Source organism: Acomys minous (assembly GCF_964271855.1).
Source record: "Acomys minous genome assembly, chromosome: 13".
In the NCBI taxonomy this organism is placed as follows: Eukaryota; Metazoa; Chordata; class Mammalia; order Rodentia; family Muridae; genus Acomys; species Acomys minous.
Genome location: NC_140495.1, coordinates 3378579 through 3404486, shown reverse-complemented (window position 1 = coordinate 3404486; position 25908 = coordinate 3378579). Strand labels below are relative to the sequence as shown.

The 25908-nt window shown below is 49.5% G+C and overlaps 1 protein-coding gene across 3 annotated transcripts in view; it reads right to left on the bottom strand.

Moving 5' to 3' along the window:
* Nucleotides 1-226: 226 nt before the first annotated feature.
* The window catches only part of ULK4 (unc-51 like kinase 4), a 293347-nt gene continuing 267665 nt past the window's right edge, over nucleotides 227-25908 (bottom strand). For all 3 annotated transcript variants that reach the window (XM_084753195.1, XM_084753197.1, XM_084753196.1), the window contains exons 36-37: nucleotides 1958-2043; nucleotides 227-394 (exon numbers count right to left, since the gene is read on the bottom strand). In XM_084753195.1, coding sequence (XP_084609321.1) covers nucleotides 331-394; nucleotides 1958-2043 — 150 coding nt within the window. In that variant the 3' untranslated portion in view covers nucleotides 227-330. The remainder of the gene's footprint in view (nucleotides 395-1957; nucleotides 2044-25908) is intronic.

Here is a 25908-nt window from a genome sequence, read left to right as displayed (position 1 = left end):
GACTCTAGTGTTTTGCATATGTGTGTGTTTGTGTCTGTCCCAGGCCTCCCTAGGGTTCTCGGAATCCTCTGTCCCTGAAAAGGACCGCCAGAGAAAGATAACACTTAGGCAGGGCTGCTCCAGAGCTGCTGCTGAAGGCTGCACTAACCTGAGAGAAGGCCACTGACCTCTGCATAGGGAGGAGCAGGTCAGTTAGCCCATCAGTGAGAGGACTTGAGGCAGCAGGTTCTGGCCAATTGGTTTTATTAGCTCCACTTGAGGCTGGTGGGGAGGCGGAACGTGGGATCTGACCTCGCGTTGCAACTGACGGGAGTCACAGGATGGTCTTGTCTAGTGCCCAACAGCCTGGAGAAGTTCTAGGGCCAAGGAAGCCACCACAGTATCAGCGGGCGAGCTGTGGAAGAGTAAAGTGGTGATGCTTAACAGGTTGTGTGGGTCAAACGTCCTTTTAAGATGGTGGGCCTTTTGAGTCCAAGCACCTGAAAGACCAGCTGCCTCGTAGAACATCCATGCCAGAGTCCCTTGGGCCAGTGCCTCTCAGCTGTGCCTCGGCCTCAGGCCCTGCACCCGGGATTCCTAACCCTCTCCACACCCCACCCTGCCCCTTCCTGCTCTGCTCGGCTAGCTTCTGTCCACCAGGAACTCTGGGCTACTGCCTGGAGGTTGCATGTGGGCAATTGGGAGCTTAAAATAGAAACTTGGTTCTGTCTGAGACACATGTGAACCTGGCTGTGAGCAAAGAAAAGCATGACCTCACGGCAGCCCCCTGAGGAGAACTTTAGACTGTGGGTGGCACTCTCAAAGGCAAGGAAATAACTGATAGGTGGGTGGGTGGTGGGAGGGAGGGGTGCTGCAAGAGAGTTGCAGTCCAGTGGGACAGGGCTGCCATTCTGAGACTGTCATGCATTCCTGCCCTGTGCATCAAAGGCCCTGGGGTGGTGGAATGTCTTTGAACTTGGCCTGCTTCTGGCAGAGTCCAGGTCAGTCCTGTGGGACCACACTGGCCACCAAAGCCCCAGAGAGACTGGCATGGGTGGAAGCCCAGCCTCCTGGCACAGCAGTGCCACCCACTCATCCGGCCTTCACAGGTGGGGACACCTGAACAACACTGCGAGACAAAGCAACATCTGCTGGCATCCTGGGTGTGGGCGGAGAGGTCACAAGCCTGGCAGAACACTAACCCTCCTTTGGAGACATCTGATCCAAATTTAAGTCCAGCACAAAAATAAGCTACCATTGGTCTCAAGGCAAACAGCCTCAGCAGGAAGGGCTTTTGGGAGCTGCCTGACCACCGCCCTGTTCAGTGGTCTGACCGCCCTGAGCACTCGTTAGCGCTGGTGGGTGTTCCTGCCTCCCTCGCACCATGGGCAGCCTCTTTCTAACCTCACAGGACTGGACGGATGTAAAGGGCCTGGAGCCTGAGTTATGGTATGGCATCACCCTCAGCGCTGCCGCCACCAGTGCCTTCAAATGGAGATCAAATCCCAGACACTGTAAACATAAACCACAAGAAATGCCAGATACAGGGAGGTTGGGCTCCTCTTGAGGAGTGGCTCTTCCCCAGGGTAGGGGATGAGAGGACCAGAGCCATCTTCTGGGCTCTCTGGTCACCAAGCCTTATCCTGGCCAGGCTGCAGCGCTGTCACTCCACCAAGCATCATCGTCCGCCCTCAGTGTCTGGCCCATCCCTTGGCTGGCAGGCCAATCTCTAGTCTGTAGGCCTCATTCTCAGATGTTATCTACGGACTGTCCAGTGAGGCATGGGAGGCAGGGCCAGCCCCATACTGTTAGCTGCTCCCCAATGGGAGCATACTCCATCCTGTGAGCTTCCCCCAGTGGGAGGGATCCCATTGTACAGTGACAGACCACAAGATAGTGGCCCCTGAATGAGAGGACATGGGGGCCAAAAATGGCTGAGAACATTAGCTGACCTGATCAGTCACATGGCTTCTCATACCTGTGAGCTGGAGCCAGGCGCTCCAGGGCCTGCAGAAGACTACCCGTGTTCTTGAGGCTTTCCAGGTGCTTCTCATTGGAGGTCACCTGCAAAGGAAGCAGACAGCATCAGCTGGCCCATCCCTGACTTGTCTGAATTGAGTTTGGGTCCACACAGTGCTCCATAGTCACTGCAAAGCATACAGTGACATCATGGTAACATCATGGAAGTTAGTGGACTCAGAAGTCACGTGGCCTTGCACCTGTCCCCACAAAGCTGACGCTGGCTTGCTCCAGAATTCCATGTCTTTCCACTTACTTGATCATAGCAACTAAGGCAGGATTAGTGTACTGAGCACTCAGGCTCCATAGAGAAAGGGGGTGCTCTCAGGTGACAGAGGAGGTACCCTCAGGGCTCCATTTCTTAACGAGCAACTGACAGGTGACAACTGCTGTGGAAAGGTTTCCAATGACCCAGTAAATAATCTCACATCTGGGCACATGGACAACACTAACTTGACCTAATGGGTTTTTGTTTTTAAGGACGGAGTTGGCAAGGGGACATTGGGGAGATGTGGGAGAAGTTGGAGGGAAGTGGAGGCAAACAGGGCCATGTTTATTGTATACATGTATGAAGTTCTCAACAGAATATAAGCAAGCTGAAAGAACTCAACAAAAGCAATGGAATCTGAGGCACACCTGAACTTTAATAGCAGTTGCTGACTTGTAGACAGTACAGCTATGGAAAGTTCTAGAGCTGCTGGGTGAGATAGAGAACCCACAGGCCATCCATTCCGTCTCTGAGCACAGTTGCCAAGCCTGGTCAGGTTGTATGGCTAGCTCTCAAATAGGCTGTACAGTCAGGAACAGCTGCAGATTTGGGCAGAAGGCCACGGGTGCCTAAGCGGCGGGTGCTGAGCCTGCCTTTGCTGGGCATAGCCATTTTAAACTCCAGAAGCCCCAGCTCCAGGCACCTACACAGAGAAGAGGACAGAACAGCACCAGGAGATGCCCAACTAGAGACTTGGAAAGCAGAGTCTGCAGGAGGTCCCAAGCCTCCGGGGTGTGCAGGGTTTCCTGCTCCTTAGCTTCGTTTCTGGTGTGCTCAGAGCCACAGGCAATCCCTGTGACCCCCTTAGTGGCAGTGACAGCAGCTAGTAACTGTTGCCTGCAGTTGACCGCCTTCCCCTGCTTCCAACTTGGCTCTGTTGTGGACATAGGCAGCTTCACAATAGACAGAAAGTGGGAGACCTAGGAAGCCAGAAGGTCCTGGGGTGCTAATGATCTAGGAGGGGCTGGAGGATGCAAGCCCACAAAACCATGTACACATTCCTGGGCTCCCCTCACGCCACCTTAATGTACAGACAGTGGGATGCCCTGACAGCATACCAAAGGCCTGAACCCAGGGGCAGGGACACACCACATAGAGCCACACAGCACTTGGGACCCTTTGGCCCAGGAGTCTCAACTCATGCTGAATCTACAGAGCATTTGTTGTTGTTGCTGCTAAAACAGAGTTAGAGTTACCATTTAGTTTCCAACCAGACAGAACTGCATTAACAACCAGGGTGAGACTTGAAACTGGTATGCAGACCTCCAAGGAAATCTAACTCACATTAGAGAAGATAACCACAGCTGGGTATGATGGTCACTCCTTCTAGGCCAGTGCTTAGAAGGCAGAAGCAGGCAAAACTCAAGTCCAAGGCCAGCCTGGGATGTGTAGTAAGTTCTAGGCTAGCTGGAGCTATATCAAACAAAAAGCAAGAAAACACAGTGGTGAAATACAAGGTTCCAATGACACAAGCCTTGGGCTCATCTGACCAAAACTGAACTGCCACTCTAGAAACAGGATGAGAAGGAACCAAGTGGTGGGAGAGCACTGATATCTACAGGTTTTGGTCTTGTGCTCTGTGTGTGTGCAGATGCTGACTTCTGTCCCCTGAGATCAGGCTGCAGTCAGGACATGGGCACTGTCACGATTGTTGGATAATCTCCTGTATCAATGTGGTATAAAGAATGCACCCCGATTATCTCTGATTGGTTAGTAAAGTAACTGAATAGCCAATGACTGGGCAGAGGAAACAGAAGGTGGGATTTCCATTCCCAGGGCTCAGGACCATGAGGAATTGCCACGAGGATGAGGATGCAGCTGAGCTTACCAGGGCAAGCCTGGAGGACAAGTAACAGGGCACATGGCTGGGATGTAGCCAGGCTAGCATAGACACATTGAGAATCTGTCCAGCTTTAGTGCTTTAAAGCTTATTAATAAATGTAACAGGTCTGTTTCATTATTTGGGAGCTAGAGTAGAAAAAAAAACTGTAATTCAACACATAGGTTGTCTTCTGACCTCCATAAATAATAAATACATAAATAGTAAATAATTTCCTCTGACCTCCACAACACAGAGACATGCACACACTAACAAATACATAAATAGTAAATAATTTCCTCTGACCTCCACAACACAAAGAGACGTACATACTAAATAATAAATACATAAATAGCAAATAATTTTTAGAAGTTAAAAGAACAAACAAAATAACAGGATTGCCTCAAAAGTAAAACAAAAGGTCAGTGAAGACAAACAGAACCCATCAGTTTGAATAAACAGAGAAGACAACATTCACATGAGCAGCCTCAGAGAATGTAGTGCTGACAGAGCTTCTGGAGTCAGAATAAGAGGATGGAGGAAAAATGTACAAAACCATAGCTGCGGCTGTTCCTAGTTCAGCAAAAACACAGTCAGTGTCCACTAAGACACTCAGTTCATACCCAAATATCCTGTGTGAGCTGGGCATGTGGCACAGGTCTGTATCACACTGCTTGGGAGGCACAGACGGATGGGGAGTTCAAGGTCAGCCTGGGCTACCCGATGCCCTGCCTCAAAACAAAGCAGGCTTGCGTTCATGGGTGCCGGTGCCTGTAGAGGCCAGAAGATGGCATTGGTCTGGAGCTGGCATTTCAGGTGGTGGTTCAGCCATCCACTGTAGGTGCTGGGAACTGGACGCTAGTCCTCTAGAAGAAAATAGAGGGCTCTTAACTGCTGAGCCATCTCTCCAGCCTCCTGTGCAAAACATTTTATAATCCCAGTGCTACCACTAAAGCTATCTGCAACACAGTAAGAGATACACAGAAACCCCAGAGCTCCTCCACCTGGATCGCTGGAGGCCACACCAGAGCCTGCAGGTGGGATCCTGCCTCATGCCCACCAACTCCCCTTAAAGCACACACAGCCATAAACCACACCTCATCTCCTGGGCTCCACATTCTGCCCCACAACTTGGGCAGAAAGACCTCTGCTTTTCTGGATGCCACACAGATTGTAGGGACCCAACCGAAAACCCAGAGGTCATGCAGCCCCCAAGACTCCAGCAGAGACCCCCCCTCCACTAGACCTGAAGATTCACTGGTCACAAGAACCCCAGGCCACTCAGTCCAGAGTGAACTAGACCAACAGTCTCTGGAAGAGAAACAGAACCAAGGGAAAACATCCAAAACACACCCATTTGACAAAGATAAACTCAGAAATCAGCACTTAATCCTATAATAACCCCAAAACCTAAATTACTAGAGGCCAGCATAGGAGCACAATCAGTAACATCCTTCAGCAAGTCCTGGATATTCCAACCCAGCTGACGTCCAAGAAAATGATATTAAATCTTATGTAGATGGTAGCAGTCTTTAAATAGGCAATTAATAAATCCCTCAAATAATTCCAGGAAAAATACAATCGAACAGGTGAAGGAAATGAATAAAACTGTTCAAGACATGAAAATGGAAATGAAAGCAATAAAGAAAACACAAACTGAGGGAATCCTGGAGATGGAAAACCTTGGTACGTGAACAGGAACTACAAACACGACGATTACCACAGAATACAAGAGATGGCATAGAAGGTGCTATAGAGGAAATCAATACATCTGTCAAGGAAAAGTTCCCGACACAAAACATCCAGGTTATCTGGGACGCTGAGAAAAGACCAAACCTACAAGTAAGAGGAATAGAGGAAAGAGAAGAATACCAGCTCAAAGGCCCAGAAAATATTTTCAACAAAATTATAGAGGAAAAGTTTCCTAACTTGAAGAGAGACCTATAAACACGTAAGAAGCTTACAGGGTATAACATAGATTGGATCAGAAAGAAAATTCTCCTTGCCTCATAATAATCAAAACTAAATATTCAACAAAGAAAGAATACTAAAAGCTGCAGGGGGAAAAAAGACCAAGTAACTTATAAAAGAAGACCTATCAGAATTACACTTGACTTGTCAACAGAGACCCTCAGAGCTAGAAGGGCCTGGGCAGATGTCTAATAGACTCTAAGAAGCCACAGATTCGGCCCTGACTACTATACCCAGCAGTACTTTCAATCGTGATAAATGGAGAAAGCGATAACCCATAACGAAACCAAGTTTAAACAATATCCAGCCATATAGAAGGTGCTAGAAGGAAAACTTCAACCCAAGGAAGTTAACTACATCCAAGAAAACACAGGAAATAAATTATTTCACACTAGCAAAACCAAAAGAAGTGAAGCTCACATGTGTGCATGCATGCACGTGCACATACACACACGCACGCACACACCCCACCACCACCACCACCACCACCAAAATAACAGGAATTGATAGTGAGAAATTTGGAATTTTGGTTTCTTTGAAAAACAGAGAAATAATAATAATTTTTTGGTTTAATCCAAGGTGTGGATATGTGGGGCTGCTTCCCAACAGATGACTGTGATTTGCCTCTTGCTCTAGCAGGGGCATGATTTTTCCAGCTTAAGATTATGCAATTATGTGACATTTTGAATTCTGGGTACTTTTAACAGAGTATATAAATGCCAGAGCCCTGAGAGGCAGGGTGTGTTGTTGGTTGCTGTTGGTCACTGTCTGTTAAGTAGTCATACACGGAGGAGGAGGAAGTGGTGGTGGAAGAGGAAGAAAAGAAGAAGGAGGAGGAGGAGGAGGAGGAGAAATAATTAGATATTCTAACAGCAAAGATCAGACTTGCCCCAAGGAGTTCAATACTCCTAACCAGCCCCCTTTCTGACCCCTGACTTTATTCAGGGAGCTCATTCCTTTCCTTTCTATCCTTTTCCGCGTCATGTCTAGTGTTAGAGGTTAAAAGGGAAGAAGAAAGAGGGTGGAGAAGGGTGGAAGAAAGAAGAATCCACAAAGTAGCAAAAGCCCAGCTACAGGAATCAACAATCACCGGTCATTAATACCTCCAACACCAATGGACTCAATTACCTATTAAAGAGACACAAATGAACAGAATTGGTGTGGAAAACAGTATCTATCAGTCTGCATACAAGAAACACACCTCAATATCAAAGATAGATACCTCATAGTAAATGGTTAGAATCTAATATTTAAACAAAACGGACTTCCAACCAAAATTAATCAGATGGAGGACACTTCATACTCATCAAAGGGAAATATCCAATTCTGAACATCTATGCCCCAAATGCAAGGGCACCCACATTTGTAAAAGAAATATTACTAAAGCTGAAATCACACATCAAACCCTGTACATGAATAGTGGGAGACTTCAACACCCCACTCTTACCAATGGACAGGTCATACAGACAGAAAACTAAACAGAGAAATAATGGAACTAACAGATGTTAATGACTCAAATGGACCTAACAGATCTCTCCAGAACATTTCACTCAAACACAAAAGACTATACCTTCTTTTCAGCACCACATTGAACATGTCTCTAAAACTGACCATAGATCAGTCACAAAGCAAGCCTCAACAAATATAAGAAGATTGAAATAACTCCTTGTATCTTACCATGGATTAAAGGTGGATTTTAACAACAAAAGAAAACAGAAAACCTACAAATTCGTGGAAACTGAACAACTCTCCACTCAATGACCACTGGGTCAAGGAAGAAATAAATTAAAGACTTTCTAGAATTCAATGAAAATAAGTGCACAACATATCCAAACTTATGGGACACAATGAAAGCAGTGCTAAGAGGAAAATTCATAACACTAAATGCCTTCATAAAGAAAATAAGTGAGATCTCATACTGCACACCCAAAAGTACCAGAACAAAAAGAAGCAAACACACCCAAGAGGAATAGATAGCGGGGAAATAATCAAACTCAGGGCTGAAATCAATGAAATAGAAACAAAGAGAACAGTACAGAGAATCAACAAAACAAATAACTGTGGTTTGTTGTTGAGAAAATCAGCAAGATAGACAAACCCCTAGCCAAACTAAGAAGCAGAGAGAAAATATCCAAATTAACAATCAGAAATGAAAAGGGTAACATAGGAATAATACCTACAAAATCCAAAGAATCATTAGCTCTTCAAAACCTGTGCTACACAAAATTCGAAAATCTAAAAGAAATGGACAATTTTCTTGATAGATACTACTTACAAAAGTTAAATCAAGATCAGAGAAACAATCTAAATAGACCTATAACCCCTGGTGAAATAGAAACAATCATTAAAAGTCTCCCTGCTTAAAAAAAAAAACAAAAAAAAAAACCCTCAGAGTCAGAAGGTTTTAGTGCAGAATTCTACCAGACTTTCAAACAATAGCTAGTGACAATACTCCTTAAATTATTCCATAGAATAGACCTAGAACCAGAAGTAAATCCACACACCTATGTACACTTGACTTTTGATAAAGAAACCAACATTACATATACAATGGAAAAAAGAAAGCATCTTTGACAAATGGTGTTGGTCTAACTGGATGTTGGCCTGTAGAAGAATGCAAATAGATCCATATCTGTCACCCTAAAAAATAAATAAATTAATTAATTAAAAATAAAAATAAAAAACTCAAATCCAAGTGGATCAAGACTTCAACATAAAACCAAATATACTGAAACTAATAGGAAAGAAAGTCAGGAATAACCCTGAATACATTTTCATAGGAGACAACTTCCTGAATAGAACACCAATTGTGCAGGAACTAAGATCAACAATTAATAAATGGGCTTATAAAAATGAAAAGCTTCTGTAAGGCAAAGGACACAGTCAAAATAGCAGCCTACAGAGTAGGAAAAGATCTTCACCAATCCTACATCCAACAGAGGGCTGATATCCAAAATATATAAAGAACTCAAGAAACTAGACATCCACAAACCAAATAACCCAGTTAAAAATGGGGTACAGATCTAAACAGAATTCTTGACAGAAGAACCTCTAATGGCTGAGAAGCACTTAAAGAAATGTTCAACATCCTTAGCCATCAGGGAAATGCAAATTAAAATGACTCTGAGATTCCATCTTACACCCATCAGAATGGCTAAGATAAAAAACTCAAGTGACACTTTGGAAATCAATTTGGCAGTTCCTCAGAAAACTGGGAATAGTTCCACCTCAAGACCCAGCTATACCACTTCTGGGCCTACACCCAAAGAATGCTCCATCCTACCACAAGGATACTTGCTCAACTATGTTCACAGCAGCTTTCTTCATAATAGCCAGAAACTGGAAACAATCTAGATGTCTTTTAACCAAAGAATGGATAAAGAAAATGTGTACATTTACACAATGGGGTATTATTTAGCTGTTAAAAAACGGTGACATCAAGAAATTTTCAGGCAAATAGATGGAACTAGAAAAGATCATCCTGTTTTGTGGGGTTTTTTTTTTTTTTTTTTTTGGTTTTTTGAGACAGGGTTTCTCTGTGTAGCCTTGGCTGTCCTGGACTCACTCTGTAGACCAGGCTGGCCTCGAACTCACAGCGATCCACCTGCCTCTGCCTCCCGAGTGCTGGGATTAAAGGTGTGCACCAGGACAGCCAAGGCTACACAGAGAAACCCTGTCTCGAAAAACCAAAAAAAAAAAAAAAAAGAAAGAAAAAGAAAAGAAAAAAGAAAAGATCATCCTGAGTTAGGCAGCCCAGACACAGAAAGACATACATGGTACTGTACTCACTTATACGTGGACATTAGCCATACAGCACAGAACAATTCATGCTGCAATCTGCAGACCCAAAGAAGCCAAGTAACAAGGAGAGCTCAAGAAGGGGACAAGCAAATCTCAAGGAGAAGGGGAAATAGAGCAGACATTGTGGGTGGATGGGGGAGGCAGTGGGGATAGGAACAGGATGGATCAGATTGGGGGGTGGAGGGAGAGACCATTAGAATTGGGTGTGCATCTCTGCGACAGGCTACAAGCCCAGCGCGATGGAAACTGCCAAGAGTCTGTGAGGGTGACCCTAGCTAAGAGTCCTAGCAATGGGGGACGTGGAGCCCGAACAGACCATCTCCTGTAACAAGGCAAGACTCCCCGTGAAGGGATTAGAACCCCAACCCAAACACAAAACCTCGACCTAAAATTTATCCTGCCTACAAGATGTGCTGGGGGAAAGGTAGAGCAGAAATTGAGGGAGTGGCCAACCAATGACGGGTCCAGCTTGTGACCCATGCTTGAGAGGGCGCCCACCTGACACTGTTAGTGATGTTCTGCTGGGCTTGCAGACAGGAGCCTAGCAGAACCACCATCAGGAGAGGCTTCACCCAGCAACTGATGGAAACTGCAGAGTCACAGCCAAACCATGCAGAGCTTGATGAGTGGGAAGAGGGGCAGGAAGGATTTCAGGAGTCAAGCGTCAAGGACAACATAAGAAAACCTACAGAACCAACTGACCTGAGCCTATAGGGGCTCAAAGATACTGAACCCCTAAGCAGGGAGCATGCATGGGACTGACCTGGGCCCTCTGCAGTACGCTACAGTTGTGTAGCTTTGTCGTCATGTGACTCCTAACCGCAGGAGCAGGGGCTGGCCCTGAGAACATTGCCTGCCTTTGGGACGCTTTTCTCCTACTGGGCTGCCTCGCCCAGCCGTAATAGGAGAGGATGTGCCTCACCTCACTGCAACTCGGTAAGCCACGGCTGGTTGATATCCATGGGAGGTCTGAAGAGAGCCAGAGGAAGAGTAGGGGCAGGGAGGGAAGGCCCGGGAGGAGGGGGGGGGGACTCTAGTCAGGATGTAAAATAAATTAATTAATAAAGGGGGGTGGTACACTGACCCATGGTGGAGTCCCAGACTAAATAAAATGGGCAAAGTGAGCCAAGCACTTGCTTTCATCTCTGCTTCCTGAGCATGTGGTGTGACCAGCTGCCTGAGGTTCTTGCTGCCATGACAGACTACCCTCAAACTGTGACCCAAAATAAACCCTTTCTCCCTGGGGAAAAAAACAGCAACAGATCAACTGAGGTTCCACACCATGCATGTTCCAAGGAAAGCTGGAAAGGAGGGAGTCGGGCATCAGCAACAAGCTAATCTAATAGAGAAGGCTAGATCCTGTGGGAGGAGCCACGGCACCAGTTTTAGGGCTGCTCTGGGCTGGAGTGATCTTGCCATAAGGTAATGGCTAGGGGGTGGCCGAGGAGAAGTCAGGGGTGCTTAGTTGTGGCCTTGGTCCCAGTCTTGACAGTCTGACAGGTGGTGTTTGGCTAACATCAAATCAAAACAGAAACAAAAGCTACATCGAATACACGAAGCTCATCAGTCATCAGAGCTGGGGAATTTGATCTCAGTGTTAGGGTCAGTTTTATACGGTTTCACTTCTGTGGCTGTGTTAATACTCAGGCAAAACACAGCGTAGGGGAGAAAGCAGCTGTGTCAGCTCCCGGTTCCAGGTTACATCCGTCACTGTGAGGAAGTCAAGGCAGGAACATCACACATCAAGTCACATCCACAGTCAAGAGCAGGAAAAAAATATCAAATGCATGCTTGCTTGCTTGTTTGCTTGCTTGGCAGCTAGTGCTTAGCCCTATTTATCCATCCCTAAACAGAGGAGAATGCCCTGCCTAGGAAATGGTACTGCCCACAGTGGGCTTTCATACTCAGCTGGATTAGCTGAGACAATCCCTAAGACACAGGCAAGCAGTGTGCACAGTCCCTCACTGAGACTTTTCTGAGTGATTCTAGGTTGTGTCTGGTTGACACAAAAGTCTAATTAACCAAAGTTTGTGTCTAGTTAACCAAAATTTGGAAAGAATTCTAGGGCTATGCTTTAGTGTGTGCATATACTCACACATATACATATGTATATACATACACACAGATGTGTCCATACATACAGTCCGTACACATAAACCTGGAAACATGCTTTGGGTAGTAGCTAGCCTGACTCCTCCGCCTTCCACTCTGGCTCTGTTAACATGGTCCCTCCCTGAGCCAGCACCCACCTGCCCAGCATGCTCAGAATACTTGAAATAAGTAAACCAAATGTTTATCCAACACTGCTGTCCTATAGAGCCGGCTCTCAGGTCCTCCCGAATCTCACAACGGCAAGGCAGTGCCTTGGTACGAACTACCCTGTGGTAGACTCTGGTTTCCTGTTCTAGACTTCAGTTTCCCACACAGCAGCACAGCATGAGGAGCCAGTAACGGCAGGACCCTGAAGGTGGCAGCCAAGGCTGTGAAGGCCCAAAACTGGTTTGCTGGCCATTCAGGGACAGATCCAAGCCTGCATATATCAGAATGCAATATGCTGCCCGTCTTCACAGGCCTCCAGGATTTGTGTCAATAAACATTATTCCTAAGACCCCTCGTGAAGCTTGGGAGAATGTGTGTATGTGTGTGCGTGTGCGTGTGCGTGTGCGTGTGCGTGTGCGTGTGTGTGTGTGTGTGTGTGTGTGTGTGTGTGTGTGCATGTGTGCGTGCGCGTGTGTACTGTAACAATGCAGTGTGAACAGGCCCTGGCTATGGCATTTGTTTACAATTGTTAATATCTTTGGTGAGCCTGTCTAGCAAAATAAAGCCAAGGCGCCTGGGCCTCTCTGACAGGCCCGGGCAGTGCTGACAGAAGCATGTAGCAGGGGCAGCCCAGGTGCTCGGGGCACTTGTTCCAGATGCACACAGCACACAAGGAGGATTATTTTTAATTCTGGGGGCTCACAGGCACAAGTGAAAACAAGCAAGTAACTATGACAACTCTACCTCAGAGTTAAATTTCAAAAATAGATCTTGCCATTCAGCCCTCATGTCTGCCTCTGATCCGCTCTGCCTTCTCAGCTGCACTTTCCTGTTTCTTCAAAGCTGTTTCTCTTGAATGCTTCTCAAGTTTGCTTTTCTAAAGGACCTGGGTTCAATTCCCAGCACTCACATGGCAGCTCATAGCTCTCTGTAACTCAATTTCCAAGGGATATGACACCCCTACACAGGCATACTTGCAGGACAAACATCAATGCATATTATATAAAAATATTTTTAAAAAAAAGACACAGCCACACCGGGCATGATGCATGCCCCTAATCCCAGCACTCGGGAGGCAGAGGTAGGTAGATCGCTGTGAGTTCAAGGCCTGCCTGGTCTACAAAGCGAGTCCAGGGCAGCCAAGGCTACACAGAGAAACCCTGTCTCCAAAAACCAAAAACCAAAAAAGACACAGCCTCCCTCCCTCTGCCATCTGTCACCAGAGCAGGATCTGAGGACAGCCAAGTGGGCCGTCTATCTCTCCTGCCATCTATCATGCATTGTGGGGTGTATTCTGGGTCTTTCCAGAAGATTCTCTGCTAGTTGCAAAGGTCTCACCTTGTGTTAGTTAGCACACACTACTCCAGGTAAGGCTCTGTGTGCCTCATGACCTCCCTTGGATGTTGACCCTAGATGGATGGATGCAGAATTTTCACATAGTCTTGCTGAGCTGCCCTTAGGGTACAGGACAGGGGGTGGGGTGCAGGGCAGGCTCCCCAGGGTTCATTTAGGGTTTTATCTTCCTCACAAAAGCATGTGTGGCTCCTAAACAAGGGAATGAGCTGAAAGAAACTAGAGACGTCTCCAAAAGCAAGTCACCTGCACCTCACTTGCTGCCTGATTACTCTGAAGAGACGCCGTGGCTGCAGCAACGCTTACAAAGGAAAGTGTTGAACTGGGGCTGGCTTCCAGCTCAGACATCTCCTCCACTGTCATCAGGCGGGAGCGTGGCCGCGCGCAGGCTGACATGATGCTGGAGAAGGAGCTGAGAGTTCTGCATCTGGAGCCTCAGGCAGCAGGAAGAGAGAGACCGTTGGGCTTGGCTTGAGTATTTGAAACCCCAAAGCCCACCCCTAATGACACACTTCCTCCAAAAGCCCACACCTCCTCAAAGCCCACACCTCCTAATGTACTCCCTAAGCATTCAAATATGAGTCCGTAGGGGCTGTTTTTATTAAAATCACCACAACTTGATCAGTAAGTAGACAAAAGAGGGAAGAAGCAGTTCCCAAAAGAAGAAATACAAGCAGCCGATATGTATCGGCAGCAGTTTCCACACCCTCAGCCATCAGAGAAAGGAAATCAAAACTACACTGAAATTCCATCTCACCCCAGTCAGAGTGGCTAGCATCAAGAAAAAAAAGCAAGGGCTCCAGCCGGTAGAGCAGTGAGGAGCACTAGCTGTCTTTCCAGAGGACTCAGGTTTAGATTCCCAGGACCCACAGGGCAGTTCAGAGGACTTGAACTCTAGTTCTAGGGGACACAATGCTATCGTCCAGCGTTTATGGGGATGGCACATACATATATACATACATACATATACATACACACACACACACAATCACAGATATACAGACAAAAACACACATAAATTAAAATGTAAGAAAAGACTATGGGAAGAGGAGATTTAAACTCCATTGGTGGGTGTAAAGTGGACCTGTAGAATCAGCGCAGAGGTTCCTCATGGCCCCGAGAAGAGACCCAGCATGTGACCCAGGCACCCCCCCCCCAACCAGGTACACACAGCCAGGAGATGGAGCAGAGTGGACGGCCATCCGCAGATGGACAGCACAATGGATGACCCAGGCTGAGAGGGAGGAAGTGACGCGGTCTGCAGGAGACTGGAAGAGCGCTCATTGTGTTGAGTGGAATGAGTTTGCCTCAGAAAGGCAGCCATGGTGTTTTCTCCCGTAAGTGGAGGCAGGAGAGGAGGGAGGGTACAGCGTCTCGAGTGCAAGACAGCAGCTCCTAGCTCTGGGGCCAAAGCGGACAAGGGGCACAGACCATCCCTGCACATCTTTCAGGATCTGGGAAGGTGCTGGGTAGCCGGCTGGGAGAGCAGGTCCTGGCTGGTCTTTCTCGTCAGCCTCCCTTCCTCCTCCTGGCCTACCTGTCCCTCAGCCTAAGTGGACGCCTGTCTTCCCTCACGTCTGCACCAAACCTGCTCAGTCCGATGCCATAGGCGGCAAGGTGAGGCTTTCAGGGTTTTCTTTTTCACCCCATAAGACACAATTATTTTCGAGATGAAATTTATTCATAGTTGCGTCCTCCTTCACTTGAATCGAGCCAGTTTTCTTAGCTCTCCACAGGGCAGGTAAAAATGCCCTTATTGCTTAGGAACTGTTCATAATTACATCTGTTTCCAGCCATTAAGTCCAGTATATTTGAAGTGGTGAATGTGAGAGAGCTTGTTTGTGAAACCTTTTAGGCCTGGTGGAACTAACCCTCTACAACAGCCGGGCCCAGAATAAGCAAGGAGAAGAAGCAGGTTTAATTGGCAAGAAATGAGACTTGTGGCCCTCTTGTGGGATTAAGCATAAACTAGAGCCTTCCCAGAGAATGTTCTAGTGAAATACAGGGTCAAGGTGCACATGTACCCAGAGACCTAAACTAAGTGCTGAGAAACAAAAGCAAATATCTACAAGGCGAACAGCAGGTGACTGTGGGACGTGGCTGGAGTAATTCTTCCTCAGAGAGAACATTCCAGGTAGTAGCTGTCATGTGACCTAAGCAAGTGTGAGGACTTGGTCAGAAGAAGTGAGGGACTTCCAAGTTGACACGGTACTCGAGCCCGCTGGCCCTGTGACACTGACAGTACTGACATCATGCTCAGAGTCAGGGAGATATGTGTCAGTAAGTATATATTCATATGTATATGTCTTTCTGCTTGTGTGTATGTGTGTGTGTGTGCACGGGAGGAGGGCACGGGGAAGGATACCTGGAGGGGGAGAGTAAGCTAACAGGGCCATGTCAGCCATGTCTCTCTGGATTTGCCCATGGAAGGAGGGAAGCTGGGTGGACAGCCGCGTCGGTGGCAGGCTAAGTCAGTGTCAGGTGCCCTCCTTCGCTCAGGTCACTGCTTTATGAAGTGCTGGCCGATCCACTGCTCAGCCGCTGAGTAAGGGCAGCGGGGAAATCCGTAATAGAGCCCCTCCCCCAATTTTAATGCCAGTCCCTACAAGCATTTGCAGCAAGTATGGAGACACCATGCTTGAGGCCTCCAGTGAGTGCTCAAGTCCAAGGCCCTAGGTGTGTCTGAGATGGGCAGGAAGGACACACTGCATGGGTTACGTAAGTACATGTGAACAGGCATGTGAGGGGCCTATAGAGATGTCAACAGGACTCTGCAGGCACTGTGTGTGCAGGTACTGATATGACCTCACTGTGCTGGTTTGAAAGACAATGGCCATGGAGCTTGCACTTGAAGATGGGAAGGTGGGGCTATATGTTGATTCTGGGGGCAGTGGGGACATTGGCTGGTTGACAGTTTTATCAGTAGACTCGCTGCATGGCACCTACAGGTGAGGAAGGAGGACAGAGGGGACATTACAGGGTGGGCCTGGTCCCCAGACTTCTCAGAAGAGTCTGCATGCACACAACTCTGAACACAGCTGGGATTTGATACAGAACAGGAGGTCTTGGGATCAGAGGGAAAGGTGAGGAGGTCACAGCGGCCAGGCTGGTGGCTGCGCCCATTGGCCTGCCCTCCTCTGTGTGGGTCAGGCCCTGATCTCCACTCTGAGAGGCAGATGAGGAGCTGCTCTAGGCCAGGGGTAGGCACACAGCTACAGGGAGCCAGAGGCAGCAGCGTGTGGGCTCAGGGAGAGGCCTGCATGCCTCCCTGGTGCAGCAGTAGGGAGGCACCTCCATGAGGCTCGCCCTCACCTCAGGTACCTGCTCAGAAACTAGCTAGATACTTGGGAAGCCACCTGAGCCCAGAGCGACTCACCTCTTTGGCCTTGCTCTGTGCCCCAAACGTCATCTTAAATGTCTGTGTCTCTAAGGGGCACGGAAATTTCTTCCCCTTAGCAAAAACGGGAGGAAATTAAACCAAAAAGGGAAATTGGGATTCAAGTATACTTTGGGTCACGTGACTAAAGTCGCCAGGCACTAATTAGCCAGTTGTTAAGCTGGCTCTGATTGCCACATTGCGGGAGCTCCCATGCTTCCTGAGGTTTTGGACAAGGCTCTTGATCAGGTGCTCACAGCCTCTTTGGAAATATCTGGAAGATGACCCAAATAAACAGCCCTTGCATGAGGCTTGCCCTCCCTCTCTTTTTGTTTGTTTTGGTCTTGTTTTTGTTTTTCGAGACATGTATTGTATTTTTAGCTGTCCTGGACTCGCTTAGTAGACCAGGCTGGCCTCGAACTCACAGCGATCCACCTGCCTCTGCCTCCCAAGTGCTGGGATTAAAGGCGTGCGCCACCACGCCCGGCTGCCCTCCCTCTCTTAGCCAGGATCACACACTGGGACTTTCTTTGGGGTGCCTTTGAGGAAGGCTGTCTGCAGAAGAGGGTTTTTTTTTTCAGCTCAGAGCAGCAGGGCAGCCTTCAGTTGACTCAACATGTCACCTGTGACTGAGGGAAATAAGGGACTATGGTGGGGGAGGGGGAGGCTTGGGGAACTCACACGGGTCGGCTGGTCATGCAGGAAAGAACTTCTGACAAGGGTTAAATTGGCCTCCAGATACACATTATTAACTAAAGCAAGGCCCCAGACTGCTTAAACTCACTAATTTTTCTCTTGCAGTGTCTAATTTGCAGCTCTCCCCAGCCTGTGCGTTCTCCATTTCTGACACCATAGTTTTTATTTCTGAAAGTTCTGATTTTAGAGTCAGCATCCCTGGCTCTCCAGACTTCAGCACAGGTGCTGACCTGACCACTCTGAAGTGAGTCCTTTAGGGATTAGTTCTCCTCCTGTCCATGCCTTTAGTGACACTTGTTGCCAGGTGAGGAGGCGTTAACCCATGGCTGCTTTGCTCGGGCTGCCTCTTGGGGGGTGTGGTGACTCACTGGGAACATTCTGGTTCTCTGGGCCTTGCTTCTCTGCTTTGCTAATGCTCCATCCAGGCCTAATTTTCCCCACCAGAGGCCAGAAGTGCAGGGTGCTACCTGACACCCTGTGATCACTGCTTTCCCAGTCAGAACAACAGAAGACCTGGGCATGGGTGAACATTTGGACACATGCCCTGTGAATCCATCCCATCCCACATGGGTGGACGCAGCCGCAGAGGCGTACACAATGCTGCACGGGCGTACATGACACCGCGTGGGTGTACACGAGTCCTCTCGGTGCTTAGTGGCAGCAGTGGCCCCAAGCCTCCTGTCCAGAGCTGTGTCCTGTGAGTGCCAGCTGCCATGCCTTCCCTCCACTCTCCACCCTGTGTGTGTCCTGCTCAGGGACTCTGCTGCAGTCCATGCCAGTTTTCCACAAACTGTGCCCTACAGATGCTCAAGGAATTCAGCTGGAGCCTTTGCCTGCTTGCTTGTCACCTCTTAGGGGCCACTGTCACTGCAGTGTCGAGTGCCATGTTAGCTCCTCCTCCACTTGCCCCATTCCTCCCTTGTAGCTATTTAGTTATACAGCCCAGGGTAAATCTCAGTCGGGTCTGCAATTCCATGTGGACCAGAAACAGAAATTTTAATATTGGCTTATAACAAGCCACCTCCCCAAGCTCACCTACTCTTTCCCCTGTTGCGGGCCAGGCCCCCAAGCCCACCTAACGTCTCCCCTGTTACTAGTTGCCTGGGGGAGTCCAGTTCTTTGGCTCTGTGAGCAGTTCTCAGCTTATGGTATATTTTAATGTTACCCAGAAACACACGGACAACAGCACACAACTGTGACAGAGGTTGTATTATTTTTCCAGAGATAAAAATTAACTTCTCCAGAAAGCCTAAGTAAGGGTTGACCCTTGAAAGCTGGTGGTACCCTCAGAATCCAAGTTTAAATTATTCATGAGATCACTGCCATCAACAAATCCAAATTAATGTCAAGCCTTGGCCTAGAACCCACAGCTGTAACAATAGTGGCCCAGAAAAAAAGAGTATCCGTGGGTCCGAGTGACTGGTTCTCCTGGACTCAGGATTCTGATGAGCAGTGTGGTGATTTCCACCCTAAGAGCTAGCTTCCATTCGGTGCTGCTCCACTTCTTGTCATTTCTCTGGGTCTCACATCTATTGCACGTAAGACCCTAGAGCTTCTTCTGTTCATGTGAAAGCGAAGGCTCATATGACAAGCTGCCTCTGTCACAGCCACGTGGCATAGATACCTGGAACTCAGGGCTTTGCCTGCTAAGAATTCTGGGTAGGACTGCATGAATTTTTAGTAGGTTATGGTTGCTCCCTGCACTGCCCCTCAACCTGGCTCAGGGACCCACATGCCAGGGGAGCCAGAGCAAAGAGAAGTGGGTTATCCTAGGAGAGAGAGGGAGGGGGAAGGAGATGGGGGAGGGGTAGAGGGGGAAGGAGAGGGAGGGGAAGAGGGAGGGGAGGGGAGGGGAGGGAGAGGGAAATGTCCTCACAGCCCATGGTACTTGGCAAATGCCCTGGAAAAGCTCTTTATTCTTCTCTAAGGACCAAGAGGACAGTGACAGCAGAGTGAGGGGGAGGCTGCCACCTGGGTTTTAGGTCACGGTCAGAGGAGAGCAGAGTCCTGCCCTCCCCTCCTGCCAGTTTTCAAGGGTGATGTTTGACCCTTTGTTAGGGACTCTGTGGCAACGTTTGCACACAGATCTTGCTCTAAAAAGTATTTATCTTATCTGACCCACCACTCAGGCAATTCCAAGGCCATTAAGAATAGAGAAACAAAACATTAGATCAAAAGATCAAATTTTAAAGAACGCCTACAGGATCAAAGGCTTTCCTCATCCCCGGCTGCAGGATGCTCTGGCAGAGCAGAAAAGTATGTCTTTTGAGAAATACCCTTTTTGAAGAAAAATAAGAACCCACCCCTAAAGAATGGCTGAGGGTGGGGAGGAAGGAGCGACAGCATCCATGTCAACTTCCTGGTACTTGTCCTGGCAAGTCGAGGCGAGGTTCGGATGCCTGAGCCCTCGGGAGAGCATCCGCCGGCTGGTGAGCATGGCCAGACTTGAGGCTGCCATGCCCCCCTCACTAAGACTGGCCCAGCTGCCACTGTTGGTACCCAGGAGGAGCAGGGGGTTCATGTGCTGTCCTGACTGGGCCCCAACATTGTCCAAGGCTGAATTAAAGGGCAACAAGAGAATGGGACATCAACACAAAGGAAGGGGAATCCGAGCCACTTCCTGTGTCTGGTTCTAGACAGTAACACTTCATGACAAGGAGACACTTGCTACTCCATGAGGGCCTGACTTAGGAGTACCTCAGAAGAGAAGGTGTGCTGGACATGCCCTTCTGAGCCTGGGCCTTCCCCTGGCTGGCCTCAGGCAGTGGTTTCTTATTCTCTGACCAGGCTAGGTTTCCTCACTCTCATAGGTGCCTTGGTGGTGCTAGAGGTATGCTAGGCTTGTAACAGATGACTTCTTTCTTTCTTTCTTTTTCTTTTTTTTTTTTTTTAGACAGGGTTTCACTATGTTATCTTGGCCATCCTGGACTCGCTTTGTAGACCAGGCTGGCCTCGAACTTATAGCGATCCACCTGCCTCTGCCTCCAGAGTGCTGGGATTGAAGGCGCGCGCCACCACGCCCGGCCACCAATGACTTCTTTCCTAGAGCCTCGGGCAGTTCAGTGATTTAATTCCCCTTGAAGGAAGCCCTTCACTTCAGAGCTGATCTACGGCGGAGGCTGCTTCCTTGACAGCTCAGGCTGGAGCGCTTGCCACTGCCCTTCATCTGGCTGAGGGGTGTGTGTGTCCGAGGGAAGTGGAAAAGGCAAAGACAGGCTGTGCTGAGGGCTGGCCCCAGAGCGCAGCAGCCCTTCAAAACGAGGCATACAGAAGCCTGACACCTTAACATCAAATTCCACGTGGGAACGGCCAGTGTGAACAGAACCAAAGGCTGGCAGGGCAGCTGTCTGTCACCGAGGTCTCCATCCGGTACAAAGGATGACGGCTCAAGTATGAGGCCAACTCAACGGAACGGAAACAGCCAGCGAACAGGACAGGGTGGAGGCCGCTCACATCATGTTCTTGCTATTGAGCAAAACTTGAGAGATTGACTTAAAGCTGGAATCCTCTCAAAATCCTGGGAGAGCGGCCTTCCTGGGACCTTGCTTTGTTGAGCATGTTGACAGGCCTGGATGAATGAGGGGCCGTCTCCACTTTCAGAAGTGAATTCCTAACAACGTCCTGTAGGTTAATGAGGGCATTACTGCGCTCTGTGGAGGCCTCCTGGTGTTAACGTCTGTACCCTGTGAGACCCCTGTGAGGGGGTGTGAGTAAGGCCACGGAGTGAAGTTCCTCGAATGAGTAGGGCTGGACATTTAGGTTGCCCAGGCTGGGATCCCCAAGTAAAAACCTGCTGTCAGCTATAGCAGGGGCCCAAAGTCCATCTAGGAGCACATGAGGAGGAGGAGGAGGAGGAAGAGGAGGAGGAGGCAGGGTCCACCAGTGGCCCAGGAAACACCCAAGGGTGCAGGCATAGCCATAGCTTAGGAGAAAGAGAGGCTGGGTCAGGCAAACAACAGTAACATGGGGCTCTGACAGAGAGTGGGGACATGGCTTCCTGCTGAAAACAGAGGGTGCCTTCCTTCCATCCCATGCTCTGGTATTCCCAAGTGAAGACGTCTTCCCTCCCCGCCCTGCCTCTGGCTTTCTCTCTGCAAGAGCTTCACATGACAGCAATGGGCGTCCAGGAGACGGGAGCAGACTGCCTCCCAATGGCTGGCTGCCATTTCCCCGCAACTGCTCTTCATAATGGCCGCAGACCACAGCTAGGAAGGATAGGTAGGATGCTGTGATGTGCGTGCGGCTGGCTCACTGAGGCTGGCAGAGGGCACAGTGCAGAGGGCACAGTGCAGAGGGCACACCCCCTAGTTAGTCCTGGACCTCAGAGAGCCTGGCGGCAACCGGCAGAGGTGAGAAGTGGACGGGGGTGGGGGTGAGAATGTCCAGGCAGCGACTGACCCTGAGGAGGCAGAAGATATATGCCCTGAGCAGCAGCCGGCTTGTGAACGGACAACCCTGTTGGAATGATGGCCTGACTCTGACCCTCAGAACCCACACAAAAGGGGGTGGGCATGGGAGCGTCTGCCAGTCATCCCTGCACGGGGAGGCGGAGACATGGATCCTGGGTTTGCTAGTCAGGCCACCTAACCTAGTCAGCGACCTCCAGGTTCAGTGAGAGACCCTGCCTCAAAAGACAAGCCGGATGGTGACTAAAGAACAGTAATATGTAGGTTGTCCTGTGGTGCTCCCCCTCCCTCCCTTCTTCCCCTCCCTCCCCCTCTCATGCTGAGATGAGGACTGTTACCCCAACAGGCAGGACCTGGGCTGCATGAACACTGAGCAAGTGCAGGATTTAGGGCTTTTTTTTTTCTTCTAACAAGCTGGAAGAAACCGTTTCTGTTTAATTTGGTACAAGGAAGAAAAACAGAGCTCAGGGCAAAAAGAGGGCTGGGTTTCCCTGCTGGCTAGAGAACTGAGGGTGCAGTCCCCCTGGTTGCTCCCCTGGGGTATGGGCTTCAGCTGTGAATGTAACAGGATCTTATCTTTATGTTGATTATTTTTTCTTGGCCCAAATTTCAGAAACAAAATCCGATCACATAGGGCCTCCACGGGGTGAAATTTGGTTGTGTGGCTTTGATCTGTAAAGAGCAGTGCATATAGCCAGGCCCAGTGAAGGACAGCCGCAGCTCTCCTTTCACCCCTGGGGTACAGACACTCAGGGGCATCACAGCACATTTGATGTTGCTGAAACAACATACAGGACACAGGTGAAAGATTTATGTCTTTCAGTTCTGGGATCTGAAAGCTCCAAGGCCGAGAACCTGCCACATACAACAGCCTTCCTGGTGTCATGGTAAAAGAAGGGGAGAGGAAGACTGAGAGGGAAGGGAGGGAGGGAGGGAAGAGAGGCAGGAAGGGAAAGAGGGAGGCAGGGGGACCAGGAGCCTTCCTGTGGTGACAGCACCAAGCCCTTCCCAAGGGCAGAGCCTTCAGGCCCAACCACCTCTCAAAGGTACCAGCCGCCAATACTCCTGCTTGGGGACTGTGTATCTCCTGAGCTCTAGGGACAAAGTCCAAGCCAGGAGAGCTGCTTTCGAGCACAGAAGTGCCTCGCCTCCTCCCAGGGTGACACTGTCATGTTCCAGAGTCTGTACAGGCGAGTATACAGGTGAGCAAGTGACAGTCACCCTGAAGCACTCAAGGGGGGTACACATTTAGTCACCAGTGTTTACTTTTGTGAGGCTTCTTATTTACAAAGGTCACACACAGGGGCGTGTGAGGACAGGGCACATGCAGGCTGTTTTCTTAAGCTTGGCTGGAAAGCCTTTTGGACCTTGATCCCGCAAGCCTGGGTAAATACAACTAGGGGATAAAGTGTCTTTGGAGTTGCTTTTAAGCTGCCGATGTCTGAGGCAGGTGAGAGATGGGGAGCACGGTGACTTCTTGGATGAGAAGAGAACTGTTAAGTTTTGTTGTGAGTCTGGTGTCCACCCAACAGGCTGTGGACAGCCATTATAAAATCCAGCTCCCGCCTGCCCCCACCCCTTCCCAACACGATTTTGTCCAAGCGCGCCTCACCAAACAGCTTGCCCCAGGGCAGAGGAGCTTCACAGTGATATCTGGACAACCTAAGGTAATCCTGATAAACTCATTTCTAGAAAAGCACCTTAGCCAGAGGCAGGAGTGTGCTGAGGCCTCAGGAAATGGCTTCCTGTCTTAGAGAACTGTCTCAGGAACGTGCAACTAGGGGGACAGATAGGCATGAGCCCTCAGCGCCTCCAGCTCTCGGAGCTGGGCTGTAAGCTCGCTCTGTCTCCATCAACCTGACATGGAAGATCTAGGTCCTGTTGATATATAAGGAATTCCTACTACCTGGCCCCCAGAATACTGTGAGGAGCCTTAATTCCCAGACTCCTGATGGGCCCAACACTTGGTACTTAGGAGAAAGGTGTGTCCAGTGCACCTGTGGGCACCTTGGGGCTGTATTTGAGGGAAGAGCCCTCTTTGAAGCCATTCTTTGAGTGGCCAAGGTGCCCAGCCAGTGTAGATTGTGCTCTGGTTCCCAGCGGGACAGGCATGCCCACACAGGGCTCCCCACGTGACGTCACAAAGCTGGGGTGGTCAGCAGAAGCAGCTGGCCACTCCTGGGCCATCCCATCCATTTTTCCTGCTTGAGCCCGTCAGATAACCTGTTGGTTTGGTTGATGCTGTTACTGTGGCATCACGTGCTGAATTTGGAATAACATGTCACCAACCAAGTGCACTGAACCCTTTAGTGGTGGCCGGTGCTTGCTGGGCACACTGGCTCGGGTATTAGTTGAGGGTGCACTGGACAATGAGCCGAGGGCAGTTCTGCATGCTTCAATTTCTCACTTAGGTTTTACAACCATGTGGACTCAACGCCTCCCTACAATCATGGTAACCACAGCTCCCCCGCCCCCAGTAAAGCCTCCTGACGACACCTCCATGATGCATGAGTTCACTAGCACCCCAAAGCCTCCTGACAACGCCTCCATGATGCATGAGTTCACTAGTGCCCCCAAAGCCTCCTGACGACACCTCCATGATGCATGAGTTCACTAGTGCCCCCAAAGCCTCCTGACGACACCTCCATGATGCATGAGTTCACTAGTGCCCCCAAAGCCTCCTGACGACACCTCCATGATGCATGAGTTCACTAGTGCCCCCAAAGCCTCCTGACGACACCTCCATGATGCATGAGTTCACTAGTGCCCCCAAAGCCTCCTGATGACGCCTCCATGATGCATGAGTTCACTAGTGCCCCCAAAGCCTCCTGACGACGCCTCCATGATGCATGAGTTCACTAGTGCCCCCAAAGCCTCCTGACGACACCTCTACAATGCATGCGTTCACTAGCTCCCCCCTCAGAGCCTCCTGAAGACACCTCCATGATGCATGAGTTCACTAGTGCCCCCAAAGCCTCCTGACGACGCCTCCATGATGCATGAGTTCACTAGTGCCCCCAGTAAAGCCTCCTGACGACGCCTCCATGATGCATGAGTTCACTAGTGCCCCCAGTAAAGCCTCCTGATGACACCTCCATGATGCATGAGTTCACTAGTGCCCCCAAAGCCTCCTGACGACACCTCCATGATGCATGAGTTCACTAGTGCCCCCAAAGCCTCCTGACGACGCCTCCATGATGCATGAGTTCACTAGTGCCCCCAAAGCCTCCTGACGACACCTCCATAATGCATGAGTTCACTAGTGCCCCCAGTAAAGCCTCCTGACGACGCCTCCATGATGCATGAGTTCACTAGTGCCCCCAAAGCCTCCTGACGACACCTCCATGATGCATGAGTTCACTAGTGCCCCCAGTAAAGCCTCCTGACGACACCTCCATGATGCATGAGTTCACTAGTGCCCCCAAAGCCTCCTGACGACGCCTCCATGATGCATGAGTTCACTAGTGCCCCCAAAGCCTCCTGACGACACCTCTACAATGCATGCGTTCACTAGCTCCCCCCTCAGAGCCTCCTGAAGACACCTCCATGATGCATGAGTTCACCAGGCTCGACTTGTCCAAATATACACACTTCATGCTGCCAAGGTGGAGCCTGCTTTCTACAGCGAGAGGCAGAGACCCCTCCGGCACCTCGCCCAGGCTCAGATGCCACCGAGAGTGGCACTGGAAATCCTGGGGGGCATTTCCACTGAACTTCTTCATGAAAACTCACAGCTCTGGGCTCAGTGGAGCAGGGGAAACCCAAGCGGGGAGGGGGTGTCACTGGGAGAGTTGGATGGGGACCTGTACCCCCTCACTACACCCCCCACTACCGCAGTCCCTGCTGGTGGGCGCTTGTGGGCTGTCGAGAAGATGTGATAGTGTGAGATGGTGGCAGCTGCCTCCTGCAGGCTCCGTCTATGGGGCTCTACATCTATACCCACAATCCTGGATCAGCCAGG